The sequence below is a fragment of the Scyliorhinus torazame genome, chromosome 21, assembly GCF_047496885.1.
Source record: "Scyliorhinus torazame isolate Kashiwa2021f chromosome 21, sScyTor2.1, whole genome shotgun sequence".
NCBI lineage: Eukaryota > Metazoa > Chordata > Chondrichthyes > Carcharhiniformes > Scyliorhinidae > Scyliorhinus > Scyliorhinus torazame.
In genome coordinates this window covers 75,352,321-75,375,167 of record NC_092727.1, presented here as the reverse complement: position 1 = coordinate 75,375,167, position 22,847 = coordinate 75,352,321, and the positions used below count along the sequence as shown (strand labels likewise).

The 22,847-nt window shown below is 48.7% G+C and overlaps 1 protein-coding gene across 1 annotated transcript in view; it reads right to left on the bottom strand.

The window, feature by feature from the left end:
* The window catches only part of LOC140398058 (uncharacterized), a 58,316-nt gene extending 36,225 nt beyond the window's left edge, over nt 1–22,091 (bottom strand). The window contains exon 1 of the mRNA XM_072486271.1: nt 22,079–22,091. Coding sequence (XP_072342372.1) covers nt 22,079–22,091 — 13 coding nt within the window. The remainder of the gene's footprint in view (nt 1–22,078) is intronic.
* Nucleotides 22,092–22,847: the final 756 nt, after the last annotated feature.

The window sequence follows — 22,847 nt, the reverse complement described above, 5'->3', positions numbered from 1 at the left end:
CCGGGACAGTGAAAACAGCGCGGGAGCTGAGTGAGCCGGGACATTGAAAACAGCGCGGGAGCTGAGTGAGCTGCGACATTGAAAACAGCGCGGGAGCTGAGTGAGCCGGGACATTGAAAACAGCGCGGGAGGTGAGTGAGCCGGGAAACTGAAAACAGCGTGGGAGGTGAGTGAGCTGGATAATTGAAAACAGCGCGGGAGGTGAGTGAGCCGGGAAACTGAAAACAGCGCGGGAGGTGAGTGAGCCGGGACATTGAAAACAGTGCGGGAGGAGAGAGAGCCGGGACAGTGAAAACATCGCGGGAGCTGAGTGAGCCGGGACATTGAAAACAGCGCGAGAGGTGAGTGAGGCGGGGCATTGAAAACAGTGCGGGAGTTGAGTGAGCCGGGACTTTGAAAACAACGCGGGAGGTGAGTGAGCCGGGAAACTGAAAACAGCGCGGGAGGTGAGTGAGCCGGATAATTGAAAACAGCGCGGGAGGTGAGTGAACCGGGACAGTGAAAACAGTGCGGGAGGAGAGAGAGCCGGGACAGTGAAAACAGCGCGGGAGGTGAGTGAGCCGGGACAGTGAAAACAGTGCGGGAGGAGAGAGAGCCGGGACAGTGAAAACAGCGCGGGAGCTGAGTGAGCCGGGACATTGAAAACAGCGCGGGAGCTGAGTGAGCTGCGACATTGAAAACAGCGCGGGAGCTGAGTGAGCCGGGACATTGAAAACAGCGCGGGAGGTGAGTGAGCCGGGAAACTGAAAACAGCGTGGGAGGTGAGTGAGCTGGATAATTGAAAACAGCGCGGGAGGTGAGTGAGCCGGGAAACTGAAAACAGCGCGGGAGGTGAGTGAGCCGGGACATTGAAAACAGTGCGGGAGGAGAGAGAGCCGGGACAGTGAAAACATCGCGGGAGCTGAGTGAGCCGGGACATTGAAAACAGCGCGAGAGGTGAGTGAGGCGGGACATTGAAAACAGTGCGGGAGTTGAGTGAGCCGGGACTTTGAAAACAACGCGGGAGGTGAGTGAGCCGGGAAACTGAAAACAGCGCGGGAGGTGAGTGAGCCGGATAATTGAAAACAGCGCGGGAGGTGAGTGAACCGGGACAGTGAAAACAGCGCGGGAGGTGAGTGAGCCGGGACAGTGAAAACAGCGTGGGAGGTGAGTGAGCCTGGAAATTGAAAACAGCGCGGGAGGTGAGTGAGCCGGGAAATTGAAAACAGCGCGGGAGGTGAGTGAGCCGGGACAGTGAAAACAGCGCGAGAGGTGAGTGAACCGGGACATTGAAAACAGCGCGGAGCCGGGACAGTGAAAACAGCGTGAGAGGTGAGTGAGCCGGGACAGTGAAAACAGCGCGGGAGATTTAAAAAGCACAGGAGCTGCGAGTCAGAGCGGAGATTTTAAAGATCGCGGACTAGTTTCTGGAGCCGTTCGGAGGAGGAGGAGCAGTCTCTGTCAGGGAGAGAACCTGAGAACATCTAAGACACTCAGAAGGTAAGAAGGTAAGTCAGTGATTTTTACTCATTTTTACTTTTATACCTTTTTCAAATTGTGTGTGTCGGGGGGAAACTGAAGTGACATCAAAGAAAAGCTGTGACCTGAGTGGCTGGTTGGGAATCTAGACTAAATTAAAAAGTTAAGCATTGGTAACTAATTAAACAGAATTACTTAACTATAATTTAGAGGGGTATCTAAGCCAGAGATCGGAGAGATATATTTAGCTTTTGCATTTGTTTTAGAAATCTAGTGCTAGGAAACAGATAGTTAACAGTAACTTTGAAAAAATAAAAAATATATACTTTTTTTAAAAAAATTTAAACTTTTAATTTTAATTAATTGACGCAATGTCAGTTAGAGGGGTGCAGTGCTCTGACTGTGAGGTGTGGCAGGTCTGGGAGGCTTCCAGCGTCCCGGATGGCTTCATCTGCAGAAAGTGCACCCAACTGGAGCTCCTCACAGACCGCATGGTTCGGTTGGAGCAGCAATTGGATGCACTTAGGAGCATGCAGGTGGCAGAAAGCGTCATAGATCGCAGTTACATAAATGTGGTCACACCCAAGGTGCAGGCAGAGAAATGGGTGACCACCAGAAAGGGCAGGCAGTCAGTGCAGGAATCCCCTGTGGTTGTCCCCCTCTCGAACAGGTATACCCCTTTGGATACTGTCGGAGGGGATAGCCTATCAGGGGAAAACAGCAGCAGCCAGAGCAGTGGCACCACGGCTGGCTCTGATGTTCAGAAGGGAGGGTCAAAGTGCAGAAGAGCAATAGTAATAGGGTACTCTACAGTCAGGGGCACAGATAGGCGCTTCTGTGGATGTGAAAGAGACTCCAGGATGGTATGTTGCCTCCCTGGTGCCAGGGTCCAGGATGTCTCCAAACGGGTAGAGGGCATCCTGAAGGGGGAGGGCAAACAGGCAGAGGTTGTTGTACATATTGGTACTAACGACATAGGCAGGAAGGGGCATGAGATCCTGCAGCAGGAGTTCAGGGAGCTAGGCAGAAAGTTAAAAGACAGGACCTCTAGGGTTGTAATCTCGGGATTACTCCCTGTGCTACGTGCCAGTGAGGCTAGAAATAGGAAGATAGAACAGCTAAACACGTGGCTAAACAGCTGCTGTAGGAGGGAGGGTTTCCGTTATCTGGACCACTGGGAGCTCTTCCGGGGCAAGTGTGACCTATATAAGAAGGACGGGTTGCATCTCAACCGGAGAGGCATAAATATCCTGGCCGCGAGGTTTGCTAGTGTCACACGAGAGGGTTTAAACTAATATGGCAGGGGGGTGGGCACGGGAGCAATAGGTCAGAAGGTGAGAGCATTGAGGGAGAACTAGGGAATAGGGACAGTGGGGCTCTGAGGCAGAGCAGACAGGGAGAGGTTGCTGAACACAGCGGGTCTGGTGGCCTGAAGTGCATATGTTTTAATGCAAGAAATATTACGGGTAAGGCAGATGAACTTAGAGCTTGGATTAGTACTTGGAACTATGATGTTGTTGCCAGTACAGAGACCTGGTTGAGGGAAGGACAGGATTGGCAGCTAAACGGTTCAGGATTTAGATGTTTCAGGCGGGATAGAGGGGGATGTAAAAGGGGAGGCGGAGTTGCGCTACTGGTTCGGGAGAATATCACAGCTGTACTGCGGGAGGACACCTCAGAGGGCAGTGAGGCTATATGGGTAGAGATCAGGAACAAGAAGGGTGCAGTCACAATGTTGGGGGTTTACTACAGGCCTCCCAACAGCCAGCGGGAGATAGAGGAGCAGATAGGTAGACAGATTTTGGAAAAGAGTAAAAACAACAGGGTTGTGGTGATGGGGGACTTCAATTTCCCCAATATTGACTGGGACTCACTTAGTGCCAGGGGCTTAGACGGGGCGGAATTTGTAAGGAGCATCCAGGAGGGCTTCTTAAAACAATATGTAGACAGTCCAACTAGGGAAGGGGCGGTACTGGACCTGATATTGGGGAATGAGCCCGGCCAGGTGGTAGATGTTTCAGGAGGGGAGCATTTTGGTAACAGTGACCACAATTCAGTAAGTTTTAAAGTACTGGTGGACAAGGATAAGAGTGGCCCTAGGATGACTGTGTTAAATTGGGGGATGGCTAATTATAACAATATTAGGGGGGAACTGAAGAACATAGATTGGGGGCGGATGTTTGAGGGCAAATCAACATCTGATATGTGGGAGGCTTTCATGTGTCAGTTGAAAGGAATTCAGGACCGGCATGTTCCTGTGAGGAAGAAGGATAAATACGGCAATTTTCGGGAACCTTGGATAACGAGAGATATTGTAGGCCTCGTCAAAAAGAAAAAAGAGGCATTTGTCAGGGCTAAAAGGCTGGGAACAGACGAAGCCTGCGTGGAATATAAGGAACTTAAGCAAGGAGTCAGGAGGGTCACGAAAAGTCATTGGCAAATAGGGTTAAGGAAAATCCCAAGGCTTTTTACACGTACATAAAAAGCAAGAGGGTAGCCAGGGAAAGGGTTGGCCCACTGAAGGATAGGCAAGGGAATCTATGTGTGGAGCCAGAGGAAATGGGTGAGGTACTAAATGAATACTTTGCATCAGTGGGATATGGCTGGCACGAGGGGACATAACTTTAAACTGAGGGGTAATAGATATAGGACAGAGGTCAGAGGTAGGTTCTTTACGCAAAGAGTCGTGAGGCCGTGGAATGCCCTACCTGCTACAGTAGTGAACTCGCCAACATTGAGGGCATTTAAAAGTTTATTGGATAAACATATGGATGATAATGGCATAGTGTAGGTTAGATGGCTTTTGTTTTGGTGCAACATCGTGGGCCGAAGAGCCTGTACTGCGCTGTATTGTTCTATGTTCTATGTTCTATTCACCAAAGAGAAGGAATTGGTAGATGTTGAGTCTGGAGAAGGGTGTGTCTGGGTCACATTGAGATCCAAAAAGACGAGGTGTTGGGTGTCTTAAAAAATATTAAGGTCGGTAAGTCCCCAGGGCCTGATGGGATCTACCCCAGAATACAGAAGGAGGCTGGAGAGGAAATTGCTGAGGCCTTGACAGAAATCTTTGGATCCTCACTGTCTTCAGGGGATGTACCGGAGGAATGGAGAATAGCCAATGTTGCTCCTCTATTTAAGAAGGGTAGCAAGGATAATCCAGGGAACTACAGGCCGGTGAGCCATACTTCAGTGGGAGGGAAATTACTGGAGAGAATTCTTCGAGACAGGATCTACTCCCATTTGGAAGCAAATGGACGTATTAATGAGAGGCAGCATGGTTTTGTGAAGAGAAGGTCGTGTCTCACTAACTTGATAGAGTTTTTCGAGGAGGTCACTAAGATGATTGATGCAGGTAGGGCAGTGGAAGTTGTCTATATGGACTTCAGTAAGGCCTTTGACAAGGTCCGGAGGGCTTGGAGGGCCGAAGGGCCTGTTCCTAGTACAAAAGGTGAAGTCACACGGGATCAGGGGTGAGCTGGCAAGGTGGATACAGAACTGGCTAGGTCATAGAAGGCAGAGAGTAGCAATGGAAGGATGCTTTTCTAATTGGAGGGCTGTGACCAGTGGTGTTCCACAGGGATCAGTGCTGGGACCTTTGCTGTTTGTAGTATATATAAATGATTTGGAGGAAAATGTAAGTGGTCTGATTAGTAGGTTTGCAGACGACACAAAGGTTGGTGGAATTGCGGATAGCGACGAGGACTGTCAGAGGATACAGCAGGATTTAGATTGTTTGGAGACTTGGGTGGAGAGATGGCAGATGGAGTTTGTCCGGACAAATGTGAGGTAATGCATTTTGGAAGGTCTAATGCAGGTAGGGAATATACAGTGAATGGGAGAAGCCTCAAGAGTATTGAAAGTCAAAGAGATCTAGGAGTACAGGTCCACAGGTCACTGAAAGGGGCAACACAGGTGGAGTAGTCAAGAAGGCATACGGCATGCTTGCCTTCATTGGCCGGGGCATTGAGTATAAGAATTGGCAAGTCATGTTGCAGCTGTATAGAACCTTAGTTAGGCCACACTTGGAGTATAGTGTTCAATTCTGGTCGCCACACTACCAGAAGGATGTGGAGGCTTTAGAGAGGGTGCAGAAGAGATTTACCAGAATGTTGCCTGGTATGGAGGGCATTAGCTATGAGGAGCGGTTGAATAAACTCGGTTTGTTCTCACTGGAACGAAGGAGGTTGAGGGGCGACCTGATAGAGGTCTACAAAATTATGAGGGGCATAGACAGAGTGGATAGTCAGAGGCTTTTCCCTGGGGTAGAGGGTTCAATTACTAGGGGGCATAGGTTTAAGGTGAGAGGGGCAAGGTTTAGAGTAGATGTACGAGGCAAGTTTTTTACGCAGAGGGTAGTGGGTGCCTGGAACTCGCTACCGGAGGAGGTGGTGGAAGCAGGGACGATAGTGACATTTAAGGGGCATCTTGACAAATACATGAATCGGTTGGGAATACAGGGATACGGACCCAGGAAGTGTAGAATATTGTAGTTTAATCGGGCAGCATGGTCGGCACGGGCTTGGAGGGCCGAAGGGCCTGTTCTTGTGCTGTACATTTCTTTGTTCTTTGTTCTTTGTTCTCAAAGAACTCAATAAGGTTTGTGAGGCTTACCACTGCTTAACCACTTCCTTACCTTGCAGGTCAGCTGTTCGGGAGAGAGAGGGAGCCAGGACCTTGGAAACAGCGCGGGAGTTTCAAAAAGCGCGGGAGCTGCGAGGCAGAGGGGACAGTTTAAAAGGGCGCGCCGTGGGTGAGGTAAGTACTGCTTAACCACTTCCTTACCTTGCAGGTCAGCTGTTCGGGAGAGAGAGGGAGCCAGGACCTTGGAAACAGCGCGGGAGTTTCAAAAAGCGCGGGAGCTGCGAGGCAGAGGGGACAGTTTAAAAGGGCGCGCCGTGGGTGAGGTAAGTACTGCTTAACCACTTCCTTACCTTGCAGGTCAGCTGTTCGGGAGAGAGAGGGAGCCAGGACCTTGGAAACAGCGCGGGAGTTTCAAAAAGCGCGGGAGCTGCGAGGCAGAGGGGACAGTTTAAAAGGGCGCGCCGTGGGTGAGGTAAGTACTGCTTAACCACTTCCTTACCTTGCAGGTCAGCTGTTCGGGAGAGGGAGGGAGCCAGGACCTTGGAAACAGCGCGGGAGTTTCAAAAAGCGCGGGAGCTGCGAGGCAGAGGGGACAGTTTAAAAGGGCGCGCCGTGGGTGAGGTAAGTACTGCTTAACCACTTCCTTACCTTGCAGGTCAGCTGTTCGGGAGAGAGAGGGAGCCAGGACCTTGGAAACAGCGCGGGAGTTTCAAAAAGCGCGGGAGCTGCGAGGCAGAGGGGACAGTTTAAAAGGGCGCGCCGTGGGTGAGGTAAGTACTGCTTAACCACTTCCTTACCTTGCAGGTCAGCTGTTCGGGAGAGAGAGGGAGCCAGGACCTTGGAAACAGCGCGGGAGTTTCAAAAAGCGCGGGAGCTGCGAGGCAGAGGGGACAGTTTAAAAGGGCGCGCCGTGGGTGAGGTAAGTACTGATTAACCACTTCCTTACCTTGCAGGTCAGCTGTTCGGGAGAGAGATCAGTTTTGGGAGCAGGCCTATTGGCTGACTGTAAATCAGGAAGGATACAAAGGGTGTGGCTGAAGTGCCTATAGAAACAGAGTGCTGAAGGCAAACAGAGTGTATCTGAGTTTGGGTAAGGCTGAGTTCGGGTAAGAGGGGAGTGACAAAAAAAAAAAAATCAAATTAATTAAGTAAATTAATTAACTAGTTAAGGGAATTTGGTGCTCACCTGAAGGAGGTGCAGAGAAGCAGACCTGTGAGGGAGTCTCTGCAGCAATTGCATCACAGCCAGCAGGTAAGTGATTGGCTTGTAACTGGTAAGTGATTTCTCTCTCTTTGACTTTCTCTTAGCTGTGTAGTGTAGTTCAAATTTAACTTCAGGTTTAAGTAATGGCAGGAGAGCTCAGACCCGTGTCATGCTCCTCTTGTGAGATGTGGCAAGTCAGGGACCCTTCTGGTGTCCCTGACTCCTTCATCTGCAAGAAGTGTGTCCAACTGCAGCTCCTGTTAGACCGCTTGACGGCTCTGGAGCTGCGGATGGACTCACTTTGGAGCATCCGCGATGCTGAGGAAGTTGTGGATAGCACATTCAGTGAGTTGGTCACACCGCAGATTAAAATTACTGAGGCAGACAGGGAAAGGGTGACCAACAGACAGAGGAAGAGTAGGAAGGCAGTGCAGGGATCCCCTGCGGTCATCTCCCTCCAAAACAGATTTACCGTTTTGGAAACTGTTGGGGGAGATGGCTCACCAGGGGAAGGTGGCAGCAGCCAGGTTCATGGCACCGTGGCTGGCTCTGCTGCACAGAAGGGCGGGAAAAAGAGTGGCAGAGCTATAGAGATAGGGGATTCAATTGTAAGGGGAATAGACAGGCGTTTCTGCGGACGCAAACGAGAATCCAGGTTGGTATGTTGCCTCCCTGGTGCAAGGGTCAAGGATGTCTCGGAGCGGCTGCAGGGCATTCTGGAGGGGGAGGGTGAACAGCCAGCTGCCGTGGTGCATATAGGCACCAACGACATAGGTAAAAAACGGGATGAGGTCCTACAAGCTGAATTTAGGGAGTTAGGAGTTAAACTAAAAAGTAGGACCTCAAAGGTAGTAATCTCAGGATTGCTACCAGTGCCACGTGATAGTCAGAGTAGGAATGACAGGATAGCTAGGATGAATACGTGGCTTGAGAGATGGTGCAAGAGGGAGGGTTTCAAATTCCTGGGACATTGGGACTGATTCTGGGGGAGGTGGGACCTGTACAAATCGGACGGTCTGCATCTGGGTGGGACCGGAACCAATGTTCTCGGGGGGGTGTTTGCTAGTGCAGTTGGGGAGGGTTTAAACTAATGTGCCAGGGGGATGGGAACCGATGTAGGAAGTCAGTGGGGACAGAAACAAAAGGCAGGAAGGGAGAGTGTGTAAAGCATGACCAGAGAAAGCAGGGCAGAGAGCAAGGAAGGTCTACATTAAACTGCATTTATTTCAATGCAAGGGGCCTGACGGGCAAAGCGGATGAACTCAGGGCATGGACGGGCACATGGGACTGGGATATTATGGCTATGACTGAAACATGGCTAAGGGAGGGGCAGGACTGGCAGCTCAATGTTCCGGGGTACAGATGCTATAGAAAGGATAGAACAGGAGGTAAGAGAGGAGGGGGAGTGGCGTTTTTGATTAGGGAGAACATCACAGCAGTACTTAGAGGGGATATATCCGAGGGTTCGCCCACTGAGTCTATATGGGTGGAACTGAAAAATAAGAAGGGAGAGATCACCTTGGTAGGACTGTACTACAGGCCCCCAAATAGTCAGCGGGAAATTGAGGAGCAAATATGTAAGGAGATTACAGATAGCTGCAAGAATAATAGGGTGGTAGTAGTAGGGGACTTTAACTTTCCCAACATTGACTGGGACAGCCATAGCATTAGGGGCTTGGATGGATGGAAATTTGTTGAGTGTATTCAGGAGGAATTTCTCATTCAGTATGTGGATGGACCGACTAGAGAGGGGGCAAAACTTGACCTCGTCTTGGGAAATAAGGAAGGGCAAGTGACAGAAGTGCTAGTGAGGGATCACTTTGGGACAAGTGACCATAATTCCATTAGTTTTAAGATAGCTATGGAGAATGATAGGTCTGGCCCAAGAGTTAAAATTCTTAATTGGGGCAAGGCCAATTTTGATGGTATCAGACAGGAACTTGCAGAGGTAGATTGGGGGAGACTATTGGCAGACAAAGGGACGGCTGGTAAATGGGAGGCTTTTAAAAATGTGTTAACCAGGGTGCAGGGTAAGCACATTCCCTTTAGAGTGAAGGGCAAGGCTGGTAGAAGTAGGGAACCCTGGATGACTCGAGATATTGAGACTCTGGTCAAAAAGAAGAAGGAGGCATATGACGTACATAAGCAACTGGGATCAAGTAGATCCCTTGAAGAGTATAGAGATTGTCGAAATAGAGTTAAGAGGGAAATCAGGAGGGCAAAAAGGGGACATGAAATTGCTTTGGCAAATAATGCAAGGGAGAATCCAAAGAGATTCTACAGATACATAAAGGGGAAAAGAGTAACTAGGGACAGAGTAGGGCCTCTTAAGGATCAACAAGGGCATCTATGTGCAGAGCCACAAGAGTTGGGTGAGATCCTGAATGAATATTTCTCATCGGTATTCACGGTGGAGAAAGGCATGGATATTAGGAAACTAAGGGAAATAAATAGTGATGTCTTGAGGAGTGTGCATATTACAGACGAGGAGGTGCTGGAAGTCTTAAAGCGCATCAAGGTAGATAAATCCCCGGGACCTGATGAAATGTATCCCAGGATGTTGTGGGAGGCTAGGGAGGAAATTGCGGGTCCCCTAACCGAGATATTTGAATCATCGGCAGCCACAGGTGAGGTGCCTGAAGATTGGAGAGTGGCGAATGTTGTGCCCTTGTTTAAGAAGGGCAGCAGGGAAAAGCCTGGGAACTACAGACCGGTGAGCCTAACGTCTGTAGTAGGTAAGTTGCTAGAAGGTATTCTGAGAGACAGGATCTACAAGCATTTAGAGAGGCAAGGACTGATTCGGGGCAGTCAGCATGGCTTTGTGCGTGGAAAATCATGTCTCACAAATTTGATTGAGTTTTTTGAGGGAGTGACCAAGAAGGTAGATGAGGGCAGTGCAGTAGACGTTGTCTACATGGACTTTAGCAAAGCCTTTGACAAGGTACCGCATGGTAGGTTGTTGCAGAAGGTTAAAGCTCACGGGATCCAGGGTGAGGTTGCCAATTGGATTCAAAATTGGCTGGACAACAGAAGGCAGAGGGTGGTTGTAGAGGGTTGTTTTTCAAACTGGAGGCCTGTGACCAGTGGTGTGCCTCAGGGATCGGTGCTGGGTCCACTGTTATTTGTGATTTATATTAATGATTTGGATGAGAATTTAGGAGGCATGGTTAGTAAGTTTGCAGATGACACCAAGATTGGTGGCACAGTGGATAGTGAAGAAGGTTATCTAGGATTGCAACGGGATCTTGATCAATTAGGCCAGTGGGCCGACGAATGGCAGATGGAGTTTAATTTAGATAAATGTGAGGTGATGCATTTTGGCAGATCGAATCAGGCCAGGACCTACTCAGTTAATGGTATGGCGTTGGGGAGAGTTATAGAACAAAGAGATCTAGGAGTACAGGTTCATAGCTCCTTGAAGGTGGAGTCGCAGGTGGACAGGGTGGTGAAGAAGGCATTCGGCATGCTTGGTTTCATTGGTCAGAACATTGAATATAGGAGTTGGGACGTCTTGTTGAAGTTGTACAAGACATTGGTACGGCCACACTTGGAATACTGTGTGCAGTTCTGGTCACCCTATTATAGAAAGGATATTATTAAACTAGAAAGAGTGCAGAAAAGATTTACTAGGATGTTGCCGGGACTTGATGGTTTGAGTTATAAGGAGAGGCTGGATAGACTGGGACTTTTTTCCCTGGAGCGTAGGAGGCTTAGGGGTGATCTTATAGAGGTCTATAAAATAATGAGGGGCATAGATAAGGTAGATAGTCAACATCTTTTCCCAAAGGTAGGGGAGTCTAAAACTAGAGGGCATAGGTTTAAGGTGAGAGGGGAGAGATTCAGAAGGGCCCAGAGGGGCAATTTCTTCACTCAGAGGGTAGTGAGTGTCTGGAATGGGCTGCCAGAGGTAGTAGTAGAGGCGGGTACAATTGTGTCTTTCAAAAAGCATTTAGATGGTTACATGGGTAAGATGGGTATAGAGGGTTATGGGCCAAGTGCGGGCAACTGGGACTAGCTTAATGGTAAAAACTGGGCGGCATGGACTGGTTGGGCCGAAGGGCCTGTTTCCATGCTGTAAACTTCTATGATTCTATGATTCTATGAGGCACGACCTACCTTTCAAAAAACCGTGTTGACTGTCTGAAATCAAATTATTCCTTTCCAGATGATTATACACCCTATCTCTTATAAACCTTCCCAAGGTTTTGCCCACAACAGAAGTAAGGCTCACTGGTCTATAGTTACCGGGGTTGTCTCTACTCCCCTTCTTGAACAAGGGGACAACATTTGCTATCCTCCAGTCTTCTGGCACTATTCCTGTAGACAAAGATGACTTAAAGATAAAAGCCAAAAGCTCAGCAATCTCCTCCCTAGCTTCCCAGAGAATCCTAGGATAAATCCCATCCGGCCCAGGGGACTTATCTATTTTCACACTTTCCAGAATTGCTAACATCTCCTCCTTATGAACCTCAAGCTCTTCTAGTCTAGTAGCCTGAATCTCAGTATTCTCCTCGACAACATTGTCTTTTTCCTGTGAGAATACTGACGAAAGATATTCATTTTGCACCTCTCCTATCTCCTCGGACTCCAAGCACAACTTCCCACTACTGTCCTTGTACTCTTACCCTAATCATTCTTTTATTCCTGACATATCTATAGAAAGCTTTAGGATTATCATTGATCCTACCTATGTAGACCACGACTCGGTGGCCCACATAGGTACCAACGACATAGGTAGGAAAAGGGATAGGGATGTAAGGAAGGAATTCAGGGAGCTAGGGTGGAAACTTAGATCTAGGACAAACAGAGTTATTATCTCTGGGTTGTGACCCGTGCCACGTGCTAGCGAGATGAGAAATAGGGAGAGAGAGCAGTTAAACACGTGGCTTCAGGGATGGTGCAGTCGGGAGGGTTTCAGATTTCTGGATAATTGGGACTCATTCTGGGGTCGGTGGGACCTCTACAAACGGGATAGTCTTCACCTGGACCAGAGGGGTACCAATTTCCTGGGGGGGGGGGGGAATTCGTTAATGCTCTTCGGGAGGGTTTAAACTAGTTCAGCAGGGGATTGGGAACCTGAATTGTAGCTCCACTATACAGGAGGTTGAGAGTAGTGACGTCATGAGTAAGGTTTCAAAGTTGCAGGAGTGTACCGGCAGGCAGGAAGGTGGTTTAAAGTGTGTCTTCTTCAATGCCAGGAGCATCCGGAATAAGGTGAGTGAACTTGCAGCATGGGTTGGTACCTTGGACTTCGATGTTGTGGCCATTTCGGAGACATGGATCGAGCAGGGACAGGAATGGTTGTTGCAGGTGCCGGGGTTTAGATATTTCAGTAAGCTCAGGGTAAAAGAGGGGGAGGGGTGGCATTGTTAGTCAAGGACAGTATTACGGTGGCAGAAATTATGTTTGATGAGGACTCGTCTACTGAGGTAGTATGGGCTGAGGTTAGAAACAGGAAAGGAGAGGTCACCCTGTTAGGGGTTTTCTATAGGCCTCCGAAAAGTTCCAGAGATGTAGAGGAAAGGATTGCAAAGATGATTCTGGATAGGAGCGAAAGCAACAGGGTAGTTGTTATGGGGGACTTTAACTTTCCAAATATTGACTGGAAACGCTATAGTTCGAGTACTTTAGATGGGTCCGTTTTTGTCCAATGTGTGCAGGAGGATTTCCTGACACAGTATGTAGATAGGCCAACGCGAGGCGAGGCCATATTGGATTTGGTACTGGGTAATGAACCAGGACAGGTGTTAGATTTGGAGGTAGGTGAGCACTTTGGTGACAGTGACCACAATTTGATTATGTTTACTGTAGTGATGGAAAGGGATAGGTATATAACGCAGGGCAAGAGTTATATCTGGGGGCAAGGCAATTATGATGCGATGAGGCAAGACTTAGGATGCATCGGATGGAGAGGAAAACTGCAGGGGATGGGCACAATGGAAATGTGGCCCTTGTTCAAGGAACAGCTACTGCGTGTCCTTGATAAATATGTACCTGTCAGGCAGGGAGGAAGTGGTCGAGCAAGGGAACCGTGGTTTACTAAAGCAGTCGAGACACTTGTCAAGAGGAAGAAGGAGGCTTATGTAAAGATGAGACATGAAGGTTCAGTTAGGGTGCTCGAGAGTTACAAGTTAGCTCGGAAGGACCTAAAGAGAGAGCTAAGAAGAGCCAGGAGGGGTCATGCGAAGTCTTTGGCAGGTAGGATCAAGGATAACCCGAAAGGTTTCTATAGATATGTCAGGAATAAAAGAATGACTAGGGTAAGCATAGGGCCAGTCAAGGACAGTAGTGGGCAGTTGTGCATAGAGTCCGAGGAGATAGGAGAGGTGCTAAATGAATATTTTTCGTCAGTATTCACACAGGAAAAAGACAAAGTTGTTGAGGAGAATACTGAGATTCAGGCTAGTAGACTAGAAGGTCTTGAGGTTCATAAGGAGGAGGTGTTAGCAATTCTGAAAAGTGTGAAAATAGATAAGTCTCCTGGGCCGGATGGGATTTATCCTAGGATTCTCTGGGAAGTTAGGGAGGAGATTGCTGAGCCTTTGGCTTTGATCTTTAAGTCATCTTTGTCTACAGGAATAGTGCCAGAAGACTGGAGGATAGCAAATGTTGTCCCCTTGTTCAAGAAGGGGAGTAGAGACACCCCGGTAACTATAGGCCAGTGAGCCTTACTTCTGTTGTGGGCAAAATCTTGGAAAGGTTTATAAGAGATAGGATGTATAATCATCTGGAAAGGAATAATTTGATTAGAGATAGTCAACACAGTTTTGTGAAGGGTAGGTCATGCCTCACAAACCTTATTGAGTTCTTTGAGAAGGTGATCAAACAGGTGGATAAGGGTAAAGCAGTTGATGTGGTGTATATGGATTTCAGTAAAGCGTGTGATAAGTTTCCCATGGTAGGCTACTGCAGAAAATACGGAGGCATGGGATGCAGGGTGATTTAGCAGTTTGGATCAGAAATTGGCCAGCTGGAAGAAGACAAAGGGTGGTGGTTGATGAGAAATGTTCAGACTGGAGTCCAGTTACTAGTGGTGTACCACAAGGATCTGTTTTGGGGCCACTGCTGTTTGTCATTTTTATAAATAACCTGGAGGATAGCGCAGAAGGATGTGTGAGTAAATTTGCAAATGGCACTAAAGTCAGTGGAGTTGTGGACAGTGCGGAATGATGTTACAAGTTACAGAGGGACATAGATAAGCTGCAGCGCTGGGCTGAGAGGTGGCAAATGGAGTTTAATGCAGAAAAGTGTGAGGTGATTCATTTTGGAAGGAATAACAGGAAGGCAGAGTACTGGGCTAATGGTAAGATTCTTGTCAGTGTGGATGAACAGAGATATCTCGGTGTCCATGTACATAGATCCCTGAAAGTTGCTACCCAGGTTGCGAGGGTTGTTAAGAAGGCGTACGGTGTGTTAGCTTTTCTTGGGAGAGTGATTGAGTTTCGGAGCCATGGGGTCGTGTTGCACGTGTACAAAACTCTGGTGCGGCCACATTTGGAGTATTACATGCAATTCTGGTCGCCGCATTATAGGAAGAATGTGGAAGCATTGGAAAGGGTGCAGAGGAGATTTACCAGAATGTTGCCTGGTATGGAGAGAAGATCTTATGAGGAAAGTCTGAGGGACTTGAGGCTGTTTTCGTTAGAGAGAAGGTTAAGAGGTGACTTAATTGAGGCATACAAGATGATCAGAGAATTGAGTAGGGTGGACAGTGAGAGCTTTTTCCTCAGATGGCGATGTCTAGCACGAGGAGACATAGCTTTAAATTGAGGGGAGATAGATATAGGACAGATGTCAGAGGTAGGTTCTTTACTCAGAGAGTAGTAAGGGTGTGGAATGCCCTGCCTGCAACAGTAGTGGACTCGCCAACACTAAGGGCATTCAAATGGTCATTGGGTCGACATATGGACGTTAAGGGAATAGTGTAGATGGGCTTTAGAGTGGTTTCACAGGTCGGCACAACATCGAGGGCCGAAGGGCCTGTACTGCGTGTCATGATATTCAAACACACACATCATGATAGACACACCAACAGACAAATCAGAACACACAACACCACAACCAATCACAGAAAGATATAAAAGCACAAACACGACACCTGGTGGTCAGTATTAGCTGGAGAGGAGGACCAGGACAGACCTGCTACACGACACGCTCAGGGAGACAGCACGTGCAGAGTATCCAGAACCAACTGTAGATAAGAGTTAAAATAAAATAGAGTTGTACTACATACAACTGTGTTGGCTCATCTGTGCACCAGAGAACCCAACACCACATGGTACAGGAGTGGATCGATACCTGCCGTAGTACACAGGTAGCATACCTCAGTGTACACAGACAACCAGCAATGCCCAGGCAAAATGATAGAGCTCCCGGTTCTGCAGCCGCTCCAGTGCCACGGCGATCTCCGCGAAAACTGGCGGCGATTCCGGCAAGTGTTCGAATTGTTCCTGGTGGCAGCTGAACTCCAAGACCTGGATGATAGCGAAAAAATTGAATTTCTCCTCACCATCGCCGGTGCAAGGGCAAAAGAAACATTCACAAGGTTCAGGTTCTTCAGGAGGCAGCAAAGGTACGATTACCAGGCAGTCCTGGACAAATTCTCCAAGTACTGTGAAGAAAACGCAATCCAATCGGCAAGTAAAGGTAAGAAAAGCGGCAGTACTCACCTCGTGGCCGGGATCCCGGAGCCCGAATTCCCAGAGGCCGAAATCCCGGGCCTGAGAGAGGGCTGGGTCGAGGTCGGCGGCCATCTTGCTAAAGGTATCACAGTTGCGCGAGCAGTGCGCAGAACCGGAAGTTTCGTTTGCGCATGCGCGAGATGCTGCGCATGCGCAGTCAAGAAAACGGCCATCGGTAAAGGAACAGCGATCTGAGCATGCGCAGTCGCTTCCTACGTGCTACATACCGAGCGCCAGGATGTCAGAGGCCCCAGACCGCACCAATTTAAAGGGGAAACGTCCCAAATCCAATTTAAAAGGGAAACGTCCCAAATCAAAAAAACAAAAATCTGTTAAAGCTGTAAAACAACCTTCCCTCACCTGGAATGACCGCACATTGCCGCAAATTGACCCAGGAGATGAATTTGACCTCCGACAAGCAGTTACCTACGCACAAGCCGATGATTCCGACCTCGAATACTTCGATGATGATCTTTACAGTGTTTCCGGACCTCGCGAGCCCAATGATAGCTCCGTGGTCCTATACGCCTATGACTCGGACGAACCTTTCGTGTTGCACATTGGCGGCCCCCACATTGAATCCGACGCAGATGCGGATTCATTTTTCGGATTTGAGGATCTTCAACCCAGCAGATATGACGTCCCAACTTATCAGTACCGGATGATGCTGCAGCCTGACATTAACAGACAGGGAGTGGTGCAAGCACACGGAGAGCGCCCTGCTGCCACACAGAGCGCGGTCCACGTCCCGCTCAACGTTCCTGACTCTATGAAAGAAGACATGCAAGACTCCAGAGCGCAGTCCTCGCATGAACCAGAAGTGACTCCAGAGTCACAAGCCTCCACAGCAAGCTCGTGGACAGACTCCACAATTGCAGAAACGCAAGACTCCAGAGCGCAGCCCTTGCATGAACAAGAAGTGACTCCAGAGTCACAAGCCTCCACACAGAGCTCGTGGACAGACTCCACAATTGCAGAAACGCAAGACTCCAGAGCGCAGTCCTTGCACGAACAAGAAGTGACTCCAGTGTCACAAGCCTCCACAGAGAGCTCATGGACAGCCTCCATGATAGAAGCAACGCAAGACTCCAGAGCGCAGTCCTTGCACGAACAAGAAGTGACTCCAGTGTCACAAGCCTCCACAGAGAGCTCGTGGACAGCCTCCACGATAGAAGCAACGCAAGACTCCAATGTGCGGTCCTTGCAGGAACAAGACCATGAGGGTCTAGCAACCTCTCCTGACCAACCAGCGGCAGACGATGCAAGTCTGCCATGCTCACGTGAACAGCAAGAAGGCTATAACAGCCTACCATGCTCCACTACACAGCAGCATGACCATGACGGTCTCTCATGCTACAATGAAGGGCACAGCGCTGAAGACTGTTCCAGCCCAACTGAAGACAAGCCAAACGAATCGCCTCTTCCAAGCCCGAAGAAAAAAGATTTATGCGCTGACCTTCAGGATCATTATAGCCGAACAGAGATTAATAATGCTGCACGGGCACAGAAGGATGCTGAGGATTTGCTAAAGAAATTAATTGAATGTTTAACTAGCAAGGAGCAGACTGAGAATTGCCAGTGTTTTAATACGGATCGAAAAAATGGACAAGACATTGATCCTCAGGTAATGGAAATAACTCAACCTGAATCATATCTACAGCAGGGACAATGTCTCCCTTCAACACAACGCCGCAAAGTCCCAACTTCGGAGACCAGCAGTTAGGCAGTAATGACTCTTCAAACCTTGAGGGGAACATTAATTGCATTGAACCGATACACACTCCACTGATAAATGAGCAGAACATTGGAGCAAGAATCCTGAGGACACCGACATCGAGTAGCCAGATAACGAATTTAAAACCCGCAGCAGTTTCAAGTGAACCAAGTGTGCTTTCCACTAATGGTGAAGATGCAGATAAGGTCGACCCAATTATCCATTGTACCACACTAACCCCAGTGATTAAGCAGTTATGTATGGGGAGTATAATGTGGGCAATTGAGAACAGTAAAAGAGAGACTGTGACCATGCCAGTCCCAGCAAAATCAGACCCAGAGACCATGAAGGCATGTACATTAGACAAAGATACATATGAGGTACCTGAGAAGAAAAGTGAAACGGAATGTTCTTTGGAAAATAGTACAATGTCGATAGAAACATTGGATCCTATATTCGAGACCATACATATGGGAGAATTTGGGGGTAATAAACAAGGTTCTGCAATGTCTGGGGGAAGATTTAAAATTCCAAAGAAGAAAAGCCCAAATGAAGGACAACGGCAAGACAATGACAGTCCACCGACATGGTGTGCACCACCAGATGAAAACTCTGACAATTTACCCAACCCTAGTGAACAGCAAGCTGCTAATGAGGATCTATCCACGGGATGTGAGACGAGTGACGACAGCATCCCACTTCCCATGCAAAAGGTGCAAGGTGACAGACCTCGCCTAGTGCGTACCGAGGCACTCGACGATCACGGTGGGACCACTGACGACTGCGGTGGCGGCGCACCGCTTCCACCCTCGATGGCTCGAGCCTCTCCACTGGTCGGTGCATTCCTGCATGTTCCGACTCCAGAAGTGCAGCTTCAGGGAAGCTCGGCTGCCTCCAGTGAACCTGTTGGGACTCCAGACGGGGAGCATCGACGGAAGGCAGACCGGACTCCAGATGGGGAGCAGCCAAGCGCCGACTCTGATTCGCTCATGCCAGACCTTGCTCCGGATGGGCGGTGTCGCGGCCTCGGTGATGGCACGCTCAGGGTGACGGCGGATGCCACGGCGACAGGGAATGGATCGCGTGGCAGTCCCACTGGGTCGGCAGTGGCAACCAGCACCGGCGGTCCAAGACGGACGCACCAATTTGCGCCATCGCCAGACGTTGATGCGAGCAACAATTCTCTCTCCAAGGCGACATGCTTCGACGTTTCTCTGCGGAGCCGCCCTTCCGGCACAGCAGGTGGCCGGAACCAGCGTGCACAGTCTCAGCCAACTTCCACATCTGGCACAGTCATCGCCTTGCATGATATTAGTGATGGTGCTTCTTCGATGGCAACGACCCATCGGCTACAAGATGCCGTCCACCACAAACATAAAAAGAAAAAAGACTCCACCTTGTTCCTGGCATGCAGGGCGGATGGATTGGTGCGTAGGCGCAATCAGCGAGCTTTGCGCCGCCTTCCACGCTCGCAACTGAACCGTACGCACACGCCGGATCCTCCACTGGTTCCCAAGGATGACTTCGTGGAGATGCCACGGATCATGCCCCTTCCATCGCCACCAGAACCAAACCACAGCCAAGGCAACACTAACAAAGATGTTGAATGTTATATTTGCACGAATGAGAAACCAAGCACTGCACGAAGTACAACAAATGGAAAAGTAGAGACTTCGGCAGCAGCATCACCTCCAACAGTCCAAGGTGAACCAGTGTGAACCCAAATCTCCACAGCTGAACCGGCTTGAGGACCAGCCTATTCTTGAGGCAGTCACCCATTAGACTGGACTTATAACGCTGTTCATACGTTCAAAAAGTCAAACACTTCTGTATTATAACCTGTTGTTGTTTATCGTTCCAGATATCGTCTAACCGGACCACTGTTCAAGTTTTTTTTTTTCTCTCGCATTCATGTTTTGTTATGGTACAACCTTGTTAGTGTGACGCACCCGACATCGCCCCATGTAAATAGTTACGTCATATACACACGCTGTACACAACACACACACACACTCTTAGATGCACTCAGGACCGATTATATTTATAACCACGTAGGCACATACCTTTGTAAAAAGGAGAGGAGATGTCATGATATTCAAACACACACATCATGATAGACACACCAACAGACAAATCAGAACACACAACACCACAACCAATCACAGAAAGATATAAAAGCACAAACACGACACCTGGTGGTCAGTATTAGCTGGAGAGGAGGACCAGGACAGACCTGCTACACGACACACTCAGGGAGACAGCACGTGCAGAGTATCCAGAACCAACTGTAGATAAGAGTTAAAATAAAATAGAGTTGTACTACATACAACTGTGTTGGCTCATCTGTGCACCAGAGAACCCAACACCACACTGCGCTGTAATGATCTATGTTCTATGTTCATACATCCCAAAAGTTCAGAATCTGAGCATCACTGTCAACTATCAGAGCAATAATTCCCTCCTCCCTCCCCTAACTCTAACACCTCGCCTTATACCTTATGGTCAATTGTCTGCAATATTAACACGACAGTTGCTCCTCATTCTTCGCCAGGGTTGGAGGAGGGGTATTCAAACCGTAGAGTTTCCTTTTGGATTCACCAGAATTGTAATAGGAAGAAGGGATTAGAGTTACAAAGAAATGTTCGATAAATCAATTCTTTTCATTTGACAGAGAAAGATTTCTGAGGTTTTTCAAAATTACAGGTTTTCGGAGAGTAAATGATGTGTGACTGATGCATCACTGCTGAATGAGTAACTCGAAATGCAGACTCAGGATTATCATAAAAAAGGATGAGGGAAAGCTCAGAAAAATATTTTCCTACAGAGGGTAATTAAGACATGGAATGCTTCACCACAAGTGGTTGCTGAGGTATTGATCACAGGTTTAAAAGGGAAAGGGATAACATTTCAAAAGGCTCCAAAGAGAAGACTACTAATGCATCAGAAAATGCAAGATGAGCCAAATGGCTTCACTCCAAGCTGTAGTTTCTACAATTTAAGGATCAGCCTGGTTGCTATGTGGGACATTAGAGGGTATGAGTGTCGATCCTGACAACTAATGTGTTGCTTCACAGAAGGGCATAAAGCAAAGTCTGACACCGATAAGGTGATATTCAATCAGATTATCAAAAACTTGGTCAAAGAGATAAGGTTTAAGGAACGTTTCATTAAGGGCCAGGAAGCCAGCGGTAGGAAGAATTTATTTAACAGCACATAAAGTCTGCCCCACGGCAGTAACTATTTATACTTCACAGTTCCCATTGGGACAACCAGCACGTCAGTCCCTTTTTCGGGCCGACTTTTATGCTCAATTTTACGAGCCCCAGCATGGTGGGCCTAAACCCACTTCCGAGGAAGCCTGTACTCTACCAGCCCCTTGGGGAGATCGATTGTGGTTTCCCCATAGACCTCGTTGGGGTTATTACAGTCTCAAAGGAGGAAAGTGACGTAGAGAGGCAGAGATGTTTCGGGAGAGAATTCCAGAGTGTCGGGCCTAGCGAATTGAAGGCACGACTACCAATGGTGGAGCAATTAAATTTGGGTTTGCACAAGACGGCCAAAATTAGAGGAACGCTGACATCTCAGAGGGTTGTGGTGTTGGAGGCAATTACAGAGATACGAGGGTCAAGGCCATGGAGGAATTTGAAACAAGGGGGAGAATTTTAAAAGAAAAGCACTGTTTGACTGGGAGCTAATGTATGTCAGCAAACACAAGGTGATTGGGAAATGGAACTTGCTGTGAATTAAACATGGGAAGCAGCATTTAGGATGATCTCTGGTTAATGGTTGATAGAAGTTAGGGGAGCAGCCAGGAGTGTTTTGGAAATGTCAAGTGGGTAACAAAGGCACAGATGAGGGTTTAAGCAACAGATGAATTGAGGCAGGGGTGAGGTTGGCCGATGTAATGGAGGTGCAAATGGGGAGACCCAGGGCCATGCTCTGGGGACCTTGGTTCAAATCGCACCAGGGCAGTTTGTGTAACTACAATTCGCTAAAAAGCTGGAATTAAAAATCTAATGACGACCATGAAACCATTGTCTTAAAAATCTCGGGCTGGATTCTCCAATCCTGCGGCTATGTCCGCTGGCTTTACCTACAGATATGGAGGCACAAGGTGGTGGCCTGCGGCGGCCACATGATGCAACATGGTGCCAGCCACGCGCGGACCCGGCCTGCCAAAAGTTACCCCCCTTGTGACCAGCCTCGCCACCCCGGACCACCCCTCCCCAGACCCCCAGCCTCCGCCGAAGCCCTGTTAGCAGAACGGCTCCCCCCTGACTGTGGCAGCGCTGGCCTCAGTCCATAGCCGCCATGCGAGGTCCCCGAACACTGATCACACGTGCCCCACGCCATCGGGGACTCGGCTCATTGGGGGCGGAGCACTGGGGGAGGGCCTCAGGTGACGTCCTGAGGCTGTCCATGTGGCGTGCGGCGTAATACCTGAGTACGCCATTTTTGAGGTGGCGGAGCATCGCAAAAACAGCGCCGTCCCCGATTCCGGTATAAACGGGGATTCTCCGGCCGATCGGCAAACTCGATTTCGGCGTCGGCATTCGGAAAATACAGCCCCCCATCTAGTTTGCTAATGTGCTTTAGGGAAGGAAATCTGCCATTCTTACCTACATGTGACTCCAGACCCACAGCAATGTAGTTGATTCTTAAATGCCTGCAAGGGTGGGCAATAAATGCTGGTCCAGTCAGCGACACCCACATCCCATGGACAAATTTTTAAAAATAGGTCGTCTTGGTTTTTTTTAAAAGTGTATTTTTGGGGAATAGTGGGGGAAGCATTCCCAAACTGATAATCAGCCATGGAGACAGATTATGAATGCTCCTTCCATGGTCAACAAGTCCTGGTGTTGGACTTGAATCCGGAGCTTCTAGTCCAGAGGCAAGGGCGCTAAAATTCTGCCAAAGCTGGAATCAGTTGCAACGGTATTACAATTAAATAAGGGTAACTACAAAAACATGAGGGAGGAGCTGGCCAGAGTTGATTGGAAAAGGAGCCTAGCAGGGAAGTCAGTGGAACAGTAGTGGCAGGGGTTTTGGGGGGTTAATTGGGCGGCACAACAGAAATTCATCCCAAGGAGGAGGACACATGCTAAGGGGAGGACAAGGCATCCATGGGAAGTCAAGGACAGAATAAAAGAAAAAGAAAAAGCATACAAAGTGGTGAGGATTAGTGGGAAGCCAGAGAATTGGGAATCCT